The 16,554-nt window shown below is 35.4% G+C and overlaps 1 protein-coding gene across 1 annotated transcript in view; it reads left to right on the forward strand.

Annotated features, from left to right (window-relative positions):
• The window catches only part of PCCA (propionyl-CoA carboxylase subunit alpha), a 356,645-nt gene that overhangs the window by 263,255 nt on the left and 76,836 nt on the right, over window positions 1-16,554 (forward strand). Inside the window, exon 20 of the mRNA XM_019754213.2 lies at window positions 9,281-9,379. Within this exon, the coding sequence (XP_019609772.1) occupies window positions 9,281-9,379 (99 nt within the window). The remainder of the gene's footprint in view (window positions 1-9,280; window positions 9,380-16,554) is intronic.

Below are 16,554 nucleotides of genomic sequence, written 5' to 3' on the forward strand. Positions count from 1 at the left end.
GATTAATTCAAACTTATAATGTCGATACTTTAAGTAGAATATAATCTTTAAATGATTACAGGATGGAGAGACATATGATGTCCTTATATTAAAGGTTGCAATATTACACATCTCTTTGCATTTTACACTTTTTAGAAGCAGGCAGGACCTCCATTTGGTTGTTGTCACATTGTATTTATTTCCCCTTTATCCATGATTTTGTAAATGATGGGTTTTATGGTTACAAAAGATTATTCTGCCTGTAGTGAGGAGGACCAGTTGGAGATACAGAATATAGGCAGGCAGTCTACTGCAGTAGTTCAGGTGAGCTGATGGCAGTTTTGGGCTAAGGTGGTAGTGGTGAAGATAGAGAGAATTTGGGCTATTTGAAAGCCTCTCCAATCATCTGTTACTCCTAAATCGGTTTCCTATGCTCTTCGATATAATCTCTCCATTTCCTCTCTACCCTTTCCACCGTGCCCTTTGTATCTCTTTCTTTGTCATCAACAAACTCCCCTGTATTCTCAGCCTTTTCTCTGGATGTTCCATCACTTACTTGCCTTCACCAAAACCCAGCAGTAATTTTTCTGTCACACCATATGCACCTCAGAGAAGAGAGGTGGGATTGTTTTTCCCTAGTATCATTCTAGACCTCTGTTCCCCTTCCGCTTGTGAAAACCTTCTTCTTTGAAGCTCACATCATCAGTCTACATCACTACCTCCCCTTCTTCTTGGCAACTTTCAGGTTTCTTCCTCTGCTTGTAAAGGCTTTCATGGTCTGTCCTTCTACCTCAGTACGTTAGTCCTTATATTTTCTATCCATCCGTGGACCCCACTCCTGGTTCTCCATACTTTAGTCACCTTAGAGTCCCTGGCCTGTAATTATAGTCATTCACTTAACAAATACCCTTAATTTCCCTAACCCCTTCATTCTTCCATCAATCCAAACTCAGATAAACTCAGCCTCCCACTTTCTTTATGGCTACACCACACAAAGTAGCTGAGTTATTGCTGGAGAAAATCACACTTTTGCTGCATTTCTGATAAGCTCACTCTTCTCCCTTTTCCTCAGTGACTCTTTTATACCTTGACTACTCTGTTCACACTTCCCATTTTTTACTGCCTCAGTTTGTTATTCCTGAGTATCCTGCATCTCTCCACTACTAATAGTGTAGACCTAATCACCATAATTTTTATTTTTGTTTCAGCTAATTCATTCTCCAAACTGTAGCCAGAAAGATGATGATGTCACTCTCCAGTTGGAATCCTTTAGTGTTTCCCAGTGCTCCCCACTCTCTCAGGGTGCCATGTTCTTTTTTTTTTTTTTTTTTTTTTTGAGTTCTGCACACTGGCTTCAAATAAGCTAAGCTCTTTCCTGCCTGAGGGATTTTATTTACATGATATTCCCTCTGGAATATTCCTTCTGTATAGTCCCACTCACCCAACTACCACTACCACATTAATTCCTACTCTTCACACTTAGCTTTAGATCACTGCCTCAGAGAGGTCTTCCTTCCTGTTGAGAAGTAAATAATAGGGATTAAGTAGCAAATACAAAAATTGCTGAAGATTTATGAACTTTCAGAATACACTTTTAGCAGCCAAGTTGTAGAAGGTTTTGGGGAAATATATGTGGTAAGAAAATAGGTACAGAGCACTTTTTCTAGAATCTGTCAGAAAAGGAGAGAAATGCTTTGGTAGTTGGATTGCGTAGTGGCTGAATTGCACATGTACTGAAAATATGGGAGTCCTGTATGTGCTAGAAAGCAGAGGGGGAAGCAGCCAGTGTGTGAGATACCAGTAAAGGAAAAGAGATGGTTGATGACGTAAGAAAATGATATGATATGGCCAATTCTAATAAAGGAAAGGAGATGGTTGATGACGTAAGAAAATAAGAGGACTTGTGTCTCATGGCTTCAATTTTGGTAAAGAAAAGAGGTCATCTGCCAAGAGTGTGGATCAGTAGTATATGGTAATTAATATAAATTTGGTGAGCTTGAGTTCTAGATCTGTTTAAACTAAAGACATAAATTCTTTATGTTTGGGTTAGCATTTCTAAACAGTGCTATGTCTTTGGATTGCTTTTGAAATACAGAGTTTTAAAATAATCTAAACTATTCAAGTATTTCATAGTGCTAGAACATTTCCACAATGTTTTCTGCCTTGAAAGGTGTGAAATTTTATTTGAGCCCCAAAGTATTATGTCATTTGTCACTTTACTCTTGGTCTATTTTTCTTTTTGTCCTCACACTGAATTTTACTTAATTTGTTAGCTTTTGTTGTTAAAGGAAAGATCTTAAAAACTCTAACCCCAGACAGATGCTTGAGCAAAACAAAAAATCTCTTTCTAGTATTAGAATTGGCCATATCAGAAATTAACTGTCTCTATATAGCTTAAATAAAAGGGCTTTGCAATCATAAAACCGTAGAATTAGACCTACAAGAGATCTTCAGCATTGCTGGTTCAAGTCACCCATTTTCAGATGAGAAAGAATTGAGAAAGAGAGAGATGGTCTGAAATACATTGTAAAAATGGGTACAGATGAAATCAATAAATCTATGACCAGAGAAATTGAAATGAGTATTGCTTCATTAACCAAAATGAATTTTTAAAACAACTACTGTTTATTGTGTGCCTGTTGGTGAAACGTCTAAAGTAGATATTGACTGCATGCTATAATGCATGCTATATATTTTTTAAATATATAATATACGCATACAGGACAAAATTTAAAAGCATGAATGGGTTTGCATTGAAAAGCAAGTCTCCTTTACATCCCTATCCCTCAGCCTCTCTGCTCCTCTTATACATTAGTTCAGAGGTAGTCAATGCATTTAAAAACACCCTTACAGGGTTTTTCTTCTTAACAAATGATAGCATACTATATACATTATTTTGTATTTTCTCGGTGATGGTTTCTTATCAGTACCTATAGAGATGCCTTATTTTTAAAAAGGGGCGCTAAGTACTTACATGCTACAAGATACATTTATATGATATGTATTTTAAGGACATCTTGGCTGGGTATAAAATTGGGGGCAACATTCGTTTTTCTTTTTTAAGTATTTAGATCATATCACTTTGTGGTCTTCTGTTATCGGTTTTGCTCTTGAGAAATGAGGCTGACCTGACGTTTTCCTTGTTTGTGCATGATTTCTTATTTTTGCCTAAATACCCATATAATTCTTTATTTTAAAAGTTCCATAAATATCATTATTGTGCAAATGAAAGGTTTTATTTATTTTGAAAGGTTATACCTTATCACCCTATCATATCTTTGAATTTACATTTATTTTTTTTCTTTTTAAGCCTTTGTGAGAAGACTTTTCTATTTTCTTTGGATCCCCTTTCTCCCTCCTCCATATCTATTGTTTTTTATGTAAATTGCTTTTATATTGTTGGTCTTTTCTGTTTTGTTTTGTATGATTTCTCCATGTTCTTCTCTTTCTTCTTAGTCACACTTATTCTATTTTGGGTTGCTTCTTAATGTGGCTTTTATCTCTATAATGTTATTTTTTTCTTCATTTTTTTTCCTGAGTTCTACCAGCTTGATTTTCATTTCCTTCTGTTGTTGTATAATTTCTTCTTTGAACCTTTGTTTTTCTTCTTTGAGCTCATTTTTTTTAGAGAGGGGTCACGTTTCCTATGGTTGTCTTTGAGACTTTGTAGAATTATTTATCTGCACTCTTCCTGTGTTTCTTTGAGTAGTTAATTTACCTTTTTCTCTTTATAAAAATGTTTTTTGCAATTTTCATGCAAAGATCTGGTATTGGTTATTTTCTGATTGTTATTTATGTTGCAATAGAGTAGGTGGTTGGGTATAAGCATGGGCAGCCTGTAGCTTTTTCTTGTCAGAATTGTTACCTGAATGCCCTCTCACCAGATCTGTTATTTTCATTACCCTGGATTTCATTTCCCATCAGTTTTTGGTTTTGAAAAGATAGGATGGTTCTTTATGTCAAGTTATCAGTGTCATAATAGTGAAATGCCACTTCCACTCTACATCTGCTGCTCTAGTCATCCTTGGTTCAAGAATTAGGTGTAAACAATATATGTGGCATAATAACAAGAATTCTTCAGTTCAGTCTGCCCCTAACTTTCTATGGTATTAAAATGTGGTTCAAAGAAACATTCTCTACCTCTCGTATGGCTTATACTTACATTGAGATTTCACTCCTCTAATGATAGCATGAATAGAATCATTGCATCTGCTGTTCAAAATTGTTTTTTGGAGAAAACAATTGTTTACTGCTTGAGACAGTGACGGCATATGATGGCTTTCATCATGTTGTCTTCCTTCAAGTAGAATTTGCAGATATGTTTCATGTTTATGATTTGGAGTTATGATAGCTTCCTTGCTTCAGTTACAGAGTGAAGTTGCAAAATGATACTCATTGCTTACAAGATGTACAAGGAAATGTAGTTTCTTAGTTGGTTATCATGTGTAATCTTCCTCATAAGCCCTCTACCTTTAATAAAGGGCAAAGGGGACACAAAGCTTGGTGATAAACAGGATCTTGGGCTTTTGATAAACAGTGTCTTTCAGGTACCCTAGTGCCTCAGGTTTCTTCCCGTTACTCCAGCTTCCACTGAGGTGTGAGCTCTGGTTGCATGTATTACTTAAAGGGGCCTCTGGGAGGTGGTTAGACTTCTCTTATAACTAGAGAGGAGGGTAGGAGAACTCAGACCCACACTGTCCCTACAAGGCTTTGTTGCAAGGACCTGGACTGGTGACTGTCCAGTAATGAGTCATCCTGTTTCTCATTAAAGAGGCTTCTGCTACCCGTAGTCCTGTTTACTGTTTCCCTGCAGTCATGGAGTCCCCTGTACTATGTGCTCTTTGTCCTGATCCAGACCTTCTCTAGGCGTCTTACTAGGACAGGTAGAAACTTCTGGATTCCTACCATGATGTACTTGTATCTAGCCTCTTCCTCCATCAGTGCTGTACTGTTGCTCCTATATCTTGTTAGAATGCCATGAAACCAAGTACTGATCTTTACTAGCAGCCTGCAGCCTTTCCTCAACTATGTAGACCTCTAGCCCAGATATTTTTAGGGTACTTGATACCTGTCAGAGTGTTTTCACCCACTCTCGGCACCGCCTTCACCCCCATCTGTTCCCAAGGGTCCACACAGAAAAGAAAATAGGGAGAACTCTGATCTCTGATGTCTTCCTCTTCCTGTTATTTTTCCTTCACGTAATCCACAGGGACCCAATAGGACCTGTTTTATAATTTTCACATTCTGTCTGGAAGGATCTTTCCTTCTGTTGTTTTTGCCAAGTTAACATTATATCCACTCATCTAATAGCATAAGATGCAGGGAGAGAAATCAATTTTTCAGGAAGAAAAGATAAATCAGTTAGTTCAAAAATACGTTTTTAAGAGAGATTTTTCTCTGTATGTTTTTATTTTTTTAAAGTCGGATTTATTGAGGTATAATTATATAAAATTTACCCTTTTTTAATTGATAATTTTGTTGTTTTGATACACAGATATAAATATAGTTGTGTAATCACAACCAAAATCAAGATTTAGAACATTTCTATCATGCTAAAAGGTTCCTTCCTACCCCTTCCTACCGTATTTCCCTGAAAATAAGACCTAGCCAGACAATCAGCTCTAATGCGTCTTTTGGAGAAAAATTAATATAAGACCCGGTATTATATTATATTATATTATATTATATTATATTATATTATATTATATTATATTATATTATATTATATTATACCCGGTATTATATTATGTTATGTTATGTTATGTTATGTTATGTTATGTTATGTTATGTTATGTTATAAAATATTAGACCCGGTCTTATATTGTATACCGTGTTTCCCCGAAAATAAAACCTAGTCGGACAATCAGCTCTAATGCGTCTTTTGGAGCAAAAATTAATATAAAACCTGGTCTTATTTTACTATAATATAAGACCGGGTATAATATAATATAATATATAATATAATATAATGTAATGTAATATAATATATAATACCAGGTCTTATATTAATTTTTGCTCCAAAAGACGCATTAGAGCTGATTGTCCGGCTAGATCTTATTTTCGGGGAAACATGGTAGTCAAAGTTTTCTTCCTACCCTTAGTCACTAGCAACCACTGATTTGTCATGTAATGTCATAAAAGGGAATCATACAGCATATAGTCTTTTGTGTCAGCCTTCTTTCCCTTACTGTAATATTTTTGAGCTGATTATTGCAATTACTTTTTCATTGTATGTATGTACCGTATTTGTTTATCCATTAATCAGTTGATTGGACTTTTGGTTTTTATCCTGTTTGAGGCTGAAGTAAACATTCTACACTATACAAATATTTACAAAGTTGTGCAACCATCATCAAAGTCAATTTTAGAACATTTTCATCATGCCAAATTAAAAAATCCCATTATCCATAGCTGTTTCCCCTCAATCCCCCCTCATCCATTCCCATCCCACCTCCCTCCCCCATCCCGGCTCAAGGCAATCACTAATTTACTTTCTATCCCTATATTATAGGTTTTTATCTTCTGGACATTTAATGTAAATGGAACTATATAATATGTGGTTCTCTATGACAGGCTTCTTTCAGTTAGTATGTTTTCAAGGTTCACCCATGTTATAGCTGTATCTGCATTTCATTCTTTTTTCTTGCCAAATAATATTCTATTGGATGAATAAATCACATTTTGCTTAAACATTCATAAAATATATTTTATTTCAGATTTTAACATAATTTGAGTATATAAAGTTCTTTTCTTAATTACCCTTCATATACCCCCAAAAAATGGCAATAGCAGTTTCATTTTGTCTGCCCTGTTGTTTCGAAATTAATATCAAATACAAATTTTCAATGATTATCATTCAAAATCTTTATTTATAGCTTCTAGCTTTCTTTTTTAAACAAACATAACAAAATTTGTATAATTGATTTTGAGCTTTTTTAAACTTTTAAATTTAGAAGTCATTTCAAAGCAAATATTTTTAGTTTTAAAAGATATTTTTAGCACTTAGTATTTGTAAAACTAGAGTTTCTTTGAAAATCTTTCATTACATAAGATATTTAATTTGGGGGGAGGGGTTAAATAGGATCATTTAAAAATGTATTATAACTGATGTAATCAAACCTATGGCTTTTTTACTCAGTTCTGTATTATATAGTGTTTTAATAGTAAGTAATATATGAGATACCATGATTATCTGACTTTATTTTTAAAATTCATTTAAGGGTTGGATAATAAAACCATTCGAGACAGGGGGAGAAAATATTTAGGAACTGTCATGACAGGTATATTGGTAGAGATTTTCATATGTTAATGTATTTAATTTTTATAGCACCCTTTTGTAGATATTTTTACTATAGTATAGTTTTGAAACTGACGCTCACAGAGTAAATACTCCAGTTTAGTAAACAACTCTAAACTTAGTAAACTAGCTTAATAAGACATCAATATTAAGTGAGACTCAAGCCTGTATGATTCCAAAACCATTGCTTTTTTCCCCTCATTATCTGAGTTATACTGTAGGGAGGGCACTAAACCTGGAAACACCAGCAAGTGCATAATATGTGTGCTGCTGAGATTCCGTTACATAGCCAATAGCATATCTTTGTTTCCAGACTTTGTGGTTATACTATAGGGGGAATACACACACACACACACACACACACCACACGAGGTGTGATAAAAACCTACGGTGAATATTGCTACCGAGTACCATCCAAGGGATCTTCAATACGGGAAGCAGTGCATTGTGCCTTAGTAACAGTGTGTGACAAGTTTCAACTTGTTCAGTGTAGTCAGTCGGGTGTGAGCTACCGTTGAGAGAAGGTTTGTTTTAAAGTGTGCCATAAATCATGGATGACGAATAATGCATTAATATGAAATGGGCAAACTGTTTCATCTTCTATCATGACAACACTTCATGTCACACATTGCTTCTAGTATATGGCAATTTCTGTTAAATAAAAACATTACAGTGTGTCCTCATCCACCTTATTCACTGGATCTGGCACCGTGTAACTTCTGGCTCTTCCTCAAAGTCAAAATGACCATGAAATTTAAACGTTTTGAATAAGTTCAGGACATCGAGGCAGCCACGACAGCATAACTAAAGACACTCACGAAAGAGGACTTCCAGAAATGCTTCAGAAAGTGGCAAGAATGATGGGATAAGTGTGTTTGCAGTGAGACGGGTATTTTGAGGGGGATTAATGGCAGTGTGTCTTTTACTGTAATAATTTTTTTTTATTTAAACATTCACCATTTTTTTATCATACCTTGTATGTCTCTCTCACACACACACACACACACACACACATCTATTCAAACATGTACGTCAATATGTATATGTACACACATATTCTTCTAAACAGTATAAGTTCGTGTGTGTCTTATTTTAATGAGTGTTTTTTTTAAGAGAAGTAAGTGATAGTTAAGGAATTGTTAGGGATAATATATATGTTGGCTCTGCTACAGGTTTATTTTGAAGTTTTAACAAAGTTAAATAATCTGTTATGTTGTTTACTGTAGACTTAAAATAATAGGGTTATTTTTTTAACCTCTCATATTAAAGAGTTAGGGAATGAGTGAGTGAAAAGGAAGAAATTACTAATAGTACCTTTTATTTTAAATTAGCTTTGATTTATTTTTCTTTCAATTGCTTTCATATTATTTCTTTGGAAGTTAAAATTTTTCTATTCAGAATATCTGTTTTAAAAGATTATGGAGGTTTTTTTTGGTATCTTCATGAATGATAACTTGATGAAATTAGTCATTTATTATCAACAAAAATGTAATAGAACTTTACAAAGTTCAAAATGGACTTTTAATATTTAACACCAAAGAATTTTGCCTAATTAAAGCTTCTGTTTAATTACGATAACAATGCATAGTCCTTCATTAAAATTAACACAGAAAAGTTCTTTCTTGGTCCTTGGAGAGGATATTATATGCAGGCCCTGTTGTGTGGGTTGCAAAATGTCACTGGAATTTATATGCATTACTTGTCTAATTGCAGTAAATGTAGCATGTCCAGATAGGTTTGGAGTTAGAAGGCTGTTTGTTACTTACTGGAAATTACTTGAAACCTCAGTACCAAGAGGCAGCTGTGCCCAGGTCCTTCATCTCTCCCCAGAGATGGCTAAGAAGACTCTTGTTGGACCCTGTCTTTCATGGCGGGAGCAGTAAACATGACAGGTTGTTTGGGAGCCATCTGTTTAAAATGGCTGCTGCTTTGTATGCAGCAATGAACTTGAGATCAGTTTTCTGTCTTCCTTTATGGTAACAGTCTTATTTGGTGTCACAACAGGTGGAAGTTGATGGGTCGAAACTAAATGTTACCAGCACGTGGAACCTGGCTTCACCCTTATTGTCTGTCAACATTGATGGCACTCAGAGGACGATACAGGTAAATATTCTGATGCTTTACTTAGAGGACTCCATTAAGTCCAGAATCCTTCCCAGTACCTGCGTGGTTAATATTTACAGATATGATAGGGAAAAGCTGCATTTTATCCATCTCATACATTTTATAGTTGAAAACAGTTTTTCTTACTTTAGAGAATCTTAAGTCTTATTCTAAGGAATCAATGTTTTCTTTTTTTCAGGCAATCCAGAGAGGTTAGTATATTATACTTTGTTATAAATAAAGCATCCTGTATGCTTTTCTAAAAGTATTAAAAGATTAGTAGTTTTCTTTGCCATTGTGGAATTTTAATTGTAAAATATGACTGACTTTGTTACCTTCCTTTTCTGTGTAATTGAAATTGTGTAGTATTATATCAGCAGAAACATAAGCAAGCTATTCAGGTTGACTTGTCTAGCACATTGATGCCTTTTAAAAACTGAGTAATCTTAATTTGTTAACCTCTCCCAATATAAAATTTCTTGCATTGAGGAGATGCCTTGAAATCCAGAGTTGATTTGAATATTCTTTGTAACAGTGACCTCCATTTTAAAGTAGGAAGCTATGACAAGAGATTCTGCTAAAATTTCTTCATCTAACCTCATAGTTGAGGTTTAGGCTTCCAGGAAAAACAAAACAAGACACGATAGAACATGTAACTGTCACATGCAAATAAAAATCATAAACCTTCCAAAGCATTTAATCTCATTATTTTTTCTTGTTTTTAATGAAAATGTTCTCACATTTCCTTAACTCAATTTTACATAAGAAACTGATTTTTAAAACCTAAAGAAATCAGGAGAATCACAGATGGAGACTGCTCTATACCAGATTCATAAGTACTTCTGTTAGAGACTGTGCAGCAGAGGATTCCAGTATTCCCCAGTAAATATTTGATGATTAAACTAATTTCCAAGCAAGTTCAATTGGTATATTACCTACATAGTTCTCAGAAACGTTAAACTCTCAGTAATGAGCCTGTATTTTAACTTTGGTTTTGTGACTTGTCCCAGTATATTTTTTTTCCCTAATATTTTCTTTCCTATTCTAAGTAGGAGGTTAAACACTTGAGACCCTTGAAAAAAATATCACTGCATCATTTTACATAACTTCGATTGTAATTATGTCTTCAAAAAACATGGTTTTGTTATACTTGGTTATGTTCAATAGTATATACTCTGCACTGAATGTGCTGTGGCTCAGGCATTCATGTGTTTGGTCAGGGGTACATACTATGACCTCTCAGTATTGAATAGAGAGGATACAAAGTCCTAATCTTTGTGTCAAAATATTTTCAGCATCCTTCTCGATGACTATGCAGATAGGTGTCTTATTGGCACTTTTACGTGTAGAGTTGCTAGCTAAATTAACACTGGGTATGTGTTTAGAATACTCCCAGAAATATTTTCCAATGCATAGGGGTAAAGTTCCATAAATCCTTTTTCAGTTTTATAAGTTCTTTGCTTAAAAAAACCAAAAGAAAGTTAACGTGAAATAAATGACCCCCTCAAGGCAGACTCCTTGACTCTTTGGAGGAGGTTATTGCTTTCAGTTGCATGTTCTCTGTTGGAAGGAAATAAACCCGGAGAGGTAAATGGTATACTGAAAAAAAAAAAAAAGTCATTTACCTAAAGAAAGGTGAGGACAATTGTTCCTTATCAGACCAGATAAATTAATTTTATTTACTTTCTATGGGCATTAACATGCAGTGTTGACTTTTTATCTCCAAAAATAATGTGGTCCCATGAACTTGATAACAATTATCATCAGAATAAATAACACATAGTGCTTACTGTGTATCAGGTACAGTTCTAAGCACGGTACATATAGTAACTCATTTTATCTTCACAAAAGCTGTTTAAAGTAGGTACTGTTATTTATACTTTTGTAAAGGAGGCAACTGAGGCTCAGAGAAAGTACAGTGACTTGCTCAAGATGACAGCTACTGAGGGGTAGAGCCAGAGTTGAAATCCAAACAGTCTTGCAGAGGATCTATGCTGTTAAGTATTCCACTGTGCCGAGGCAAGCGAAGTCACTGCCCTATGATCACAAAGCTAGGAAGAAGCTGAGCAGAAATTGGAACCCTGGCAGTGTGACCCCAGACTGGATGCTTCTAACCATTCTGCTATAATAGTACTTTTCAACTTTCCCAGAGAGTTCTTCAAATAATAATTTACCTCTCATTCATGCTTTAAGCCAATGATACTCAAACTTACTGTGCCTCAGAATTAACTAAAAAGATTGTTGGACCAGCCCTCAGTTTACTCCGATTGAGTTGGTCTGGCCTAGGCGTGCATTTCTAATAAGTTCCTAGGTAATGCTGCTGCTGCTAGTTCATGGTCCACAGTTTGAGAACCACTGCTTTAAACCTTTGAAATCAGAGAGTAAGCTATGGAATGATGAGCAAAAGTGAGGTAAGTAGGAGCCAGGTCATTTGATGGCTTGTTAAGTGCATAGTGTGGCCTCTGCTGTATCTTTAGGCCAGTGGGACCCATGGGAGAGTTTTAACTAAGGAAGTGATGATGTGCACAGATCCGGAGTTTAGAAAGCGCTCTTTTTTTGTTTGCATTGTAGAGAGTGGATTGAAGAAGAATGAGACTGGAGGCAAAGAGAGAGCTTAGAAGGTATTAGAGAAACAGATGGGAAATCATTTTGCCTGGAAAATATTAGCAGCAGTCAGAATAAAGAGCACTGTGTGATAAAGATACTTGAAAGAACGACAGGAGAACGAACTGGTGGCTTCACAGTGTTCTTTGCTGATTTCTCTTCCTCCTGTCCTTAAGCATGGGCAGATCTGCAAGGTTCATTCCTAACCCCAGTTCTCTCTATGCTGACTTCCTGGGCTGCATTATTGCCCAAGAGTTCCATTCAGATCAATACCTCCGAGCAAATAGCAACGAAACTACTGTTGTGTATTTGGAGTTCTCTTGCACTTGTTTTATGGTAAATTCGGAGAACTATTACTACGGGTATTTTTTTTAAGTGCTTTTACCATAATAGCTGTTCTTTTTTTTCCTGGATTTTCGGACATACATTTTAACTCTTTATTATTAAATGTTTTATATACACAAAGTAATATGTGATAATCTTATAAAAACTGTAGACTAACGCGGTGAGCCTGTTTACCGACCATTTAGATTAAAAAAGGAAACCTTACCAGTACAATTGACTTTTCTCAGTGCAGCCTCAGATTAAACCCTCCTTCCTCCTGCCCCCAGAAGCAACCACCACCCGGTATTTAAATTTATCCCTTCCTTTTCTTTAGGGGTATTTACATATATGGTAAAACTGTAAAGAATATATTAGTTAGCTATTTGTGTTTTTGAACTTGATGTAAATGGCACCATACCCTCCATGCTCTGTGAGTTCCTTTTTCCTCCAGTATTATGTTCGTGAGTTTGGTCCATGCTAATGCATGCAGCTTTACTTTATTTCCATATTTTTAAGTCATATTAATATACCTCAGTTTATTCTTTCTCCCCTAAGTAGACATCTGTGTTATTTATTTTATTATCATAAACAATGCTTATATGAACATTCTTCTACTGCATGTTCCCTCTTGAAGTAAGAGTTCCTCCAAGGAACGTGCCAGTAGAATGTCTGGGTTGTAGGGACTATGCACCCGTGATCCTGCATGGTAATGCCAACTGGTTTTCCCTATGTGATTATACCAGTTTATATGCCCACCAATATGAAGATGATATTAATATGAATAACAAGCTAATCTTACTGTATGCTTTCTATATCAGGCACTGACTCTTCTAAGCACTTTATTGTATTAATTTATTTAATCTTCACAGCAATTCAATAAAGTATGTGCTCGTGTTTTCCCTAATTTTGCAGTTGGGGAAATTTAGGCTTCTAGGGGATAAATGGCTTGCCCAAGGCATTCTGCTAGTTATTGGAGGAGTCAGAATTTGAACCCAGGTGTCTGCCCTTAACAATTTCGCTTCATATCCTAGTGAATTACTATCGGACTACTTAGGCTTTTCCCGGCTAGTAGATTTAAGTGGTATCTCTTTGAGGTTTTAATGTGTAATTCCCTGATTAATGATTGCAGTGAGCATTTCAAAACATATTTATTTATTGACAGTTCTCTTTTCTCTTCTACAAATGCCTGTTCATGGCTTTTGCCCAGTTTTAAAAATGCGGTTGTCTTTTTCTTATTGACTCATAAAGGTTCTTTATATTTTGTGGATTGTGATCCTTTGTTATATGTGTTAAAAATAACTTCTCCCAGTTTGTAGCTTGTATTTTAAATTATATGTTTTTAATCTGAGAGTAAATATTAGAATTTTCAATCTTTTCGTTTATGGTTTATGTATTTTGTATTGGATTAAACAATCCTCTTCTACTCCCACACTCATAAAGATACTCACCTATATTTTTCTTCTAAACCTTTTAAATTGTGCCTTTTCACATTTAAATCCTTAATCTTCCTGGGATCGATTTTGTGTATGGTATAAGATCTGGTTTTACTTTTTAAAATACGGATAGCCAGTTGTGCCAGAACTGTTTATAGTCATGGTTTTCTCCCCTTACTAGCTTGCCTCCCTCTCACCTTTCCAACCCCGAAATTCTTTAAGAGGCTTATTGTTTCTGTGAAGTATTTCTCAATTAAATGTAAACAAAAGTATGATTTTATTCCCTTTTCATATGAAACTCTGGTCACTATATTTGCTTTCATGAGCTCTATGCCAATCACTCCCTTTCATTTTTCATCTCTAGGGAATCCTTAGCTACTTAAAAAGGGTGTGTGTGTTGTGTATGTGTTGTGCAGACCAAGGGTATCAGATGGCATTTAAGATACACCTTACGAAAGCATACTCATGAAATGGGAGGTAGATTGGGAAGCCTTCAGGTAGGGAAATAATGCTAACTTAGCATGGGAAAATAGATTGGAGGAGCCAAGATATGAATGGAAGGTTAAAGAGTCTGTGCTTTTCAGTTACCGGTGGAGATATCATTGAAATGATTTTTTGCAGCGGAAAGTAATGTTCATCAAAAAGCTGTTGTGGAAGGTTAATGTGTCTTCATAATAAAAGAGGGGCTAAGAATTTGAAGGGGTAGTGGGGAAGGAGTTCATTTAGAAAATAATCATATTTCTTCACTCATGAGGTAACAGATCCTAAAGTAGGGCGCTAAAACTATACAGAGAAGGGGCAGTTGAGTTTGAAGAAGTTGATGATGAGAACTTGAAACAATTTGTTGAATGCTGCTCTATACATACAATGGATGACATAAGGACCACTAAATCCTAAATCCAACAAATATTGGTCCACTGCTTTGACTGTTTTCCTTTCTTTCTTTTTTTTAAATATTTTGTTGGCCTTGGCAGGCATTGTTAGGTGGTTATCCTTTTAAAAGAAAGGTTTTGAAAGGGAACGCTGCATTCCAGGCTTTTACAAACCAAGCCACCAATCATATACCAATTTCTAAAAGCAGGAAAAAAACGATAGAAATTTGGAGTTCTATGCCAATCTGAGATTAAATCTGCTGTTCTTTTGTTAGATTTTTCTTCAACACTATTTTGTAACCTTAACAGGATTTTAAAAGTTGTATAAAATATACATAAATTATAAAATATAAAATTTACCATTTTTAACCATTTTTAGATCTATAGTTCAGTGGCATTAAGTACATTTGAATTGTTCAACCATCCCCTCTATCCATCCATAGAAGTTTTTCATCATCCCAAACTGAAACTCTGTTCCCATTAAACAATAACCTGTGATTCTGCTTCCCCCAAGCCCCTGGCAACTCCCATTCTACTTCCTGTCTCTATGAATTTGGCTATTCTAGGTACCTCACGTAAGTGGAATCATATCGTATTTCTTATTTTGTGACTTGCTTATTTCACTTAGCATAATGTGTTTAAGGTTTATCCATGTTATAACATATATCGTAATTTCCTTCCTTTTTAAGGCTGAATAATATTCCATTGCATGTATATACCACAATTTGTTTATCCTTTCTTCTGTCAATGGACATTTACTTTTTTCTACCTTTTGGCTGTTGTAAATAATGCTGTTAATAGCATGGTTGTACAAATATCTCTTTGAGTCCTGGTTTTTAGTTCTTTTGGGTATGTACCCAGAAGTGGAAATTGCTATATCATGTTGTAATTCTAGTTTAATTTTTTGAAGAACTGTTTTTCACATCAGCTGCACCATTTCACATTCCCATCAATGATGTACAAGGATTCCCTTTCTCCAAATTTTTACCAATGCTTGTTACTTTCTGGTTGTTGTTTTTATTTTTATAATAGCTATCCTAGTGGGTAGTGGTATCTCATTTAGATAGTTATTGAAAAAGCATTCAGAATATTTTCCAATACTTGCTCTGCCTTCACCTGTTTTATAGTATAGCCAATTCACTACATAAATGGAACTTTTTTAGTGCAAATAGAAGCAACTTTCTTACAACTGTTCTTTTAAACCCATTCTCTCAACTGATTCTTTCCTTCTCTACATAAAATCGTGTATAATTCTCACAATCTGTACAGTTGCTACCAGGTAATAAGCAAGCAATATTCTATTTGGAAGAGGGTATATTTAAAAGTCTAGTTTATTGTAATGTCAAAAACAGGCGAAAACTAGTAAAACTTCTAGATTGAGAAATTTTTATAGGGAAGATGAGAGAGTTACTTTCTTCTTTGTTGCTTTATAATCTCTTCCACTTCTTACCTGCTATCTGGGTCTCTCCAAATTTGCAGTGGAGGGTAAAGATAGGAAGTACACAGCAGGAAGAGCCAGCAGATGTTATCTGGTATTCATTCTTTTGGGTCATGGCAAATGCCCATCGATGGCTGGTGTCTTATGTAGATCTGGGGGAATTCCTCATCTGCAGAACCCTAATGCCTGCTCTGTCTTTTCCAGTTGCCTTCAGCATCCTATTCTCATCCTTCCAGGTGTTCCTGTTGGGCAGGGTCTCTCATAATGACCCAGCCCCCATCTCTTTTGCATGATCCACATCTGAACCAAAAGAAACAGTTGTAAATCCTTGCCTCGCCAGTCTTTTCTCTTCTTGCCCTGTCACCGAAAGGATTGCTTGTCTTCTCTACGTGTCCCTCCAAATCCAGGAGATACATAGAAAACCAAGTGACTCTCATGAAATCCCTCTGGCTTAGCTTAAAGTGTTCAACTTCAAATTCTTAGCATAAGACTCCTCTCATTAAT

The sequence above is a fragment of the Rhinolophus sinicus genome, linkage group LG04, assembly GCF_036562045.2.
Source record: "Rhinolophus sinicus isolate RSC01 linkage group LG04, ASM3656204v1, whole genome shotgun sequence".
NCBI lineage: Eukaryota > Metazoa > Chordata > Mammalia > Chiroptera > Rhinolophidae > Rhinolophus > Rhinolophus sinicus.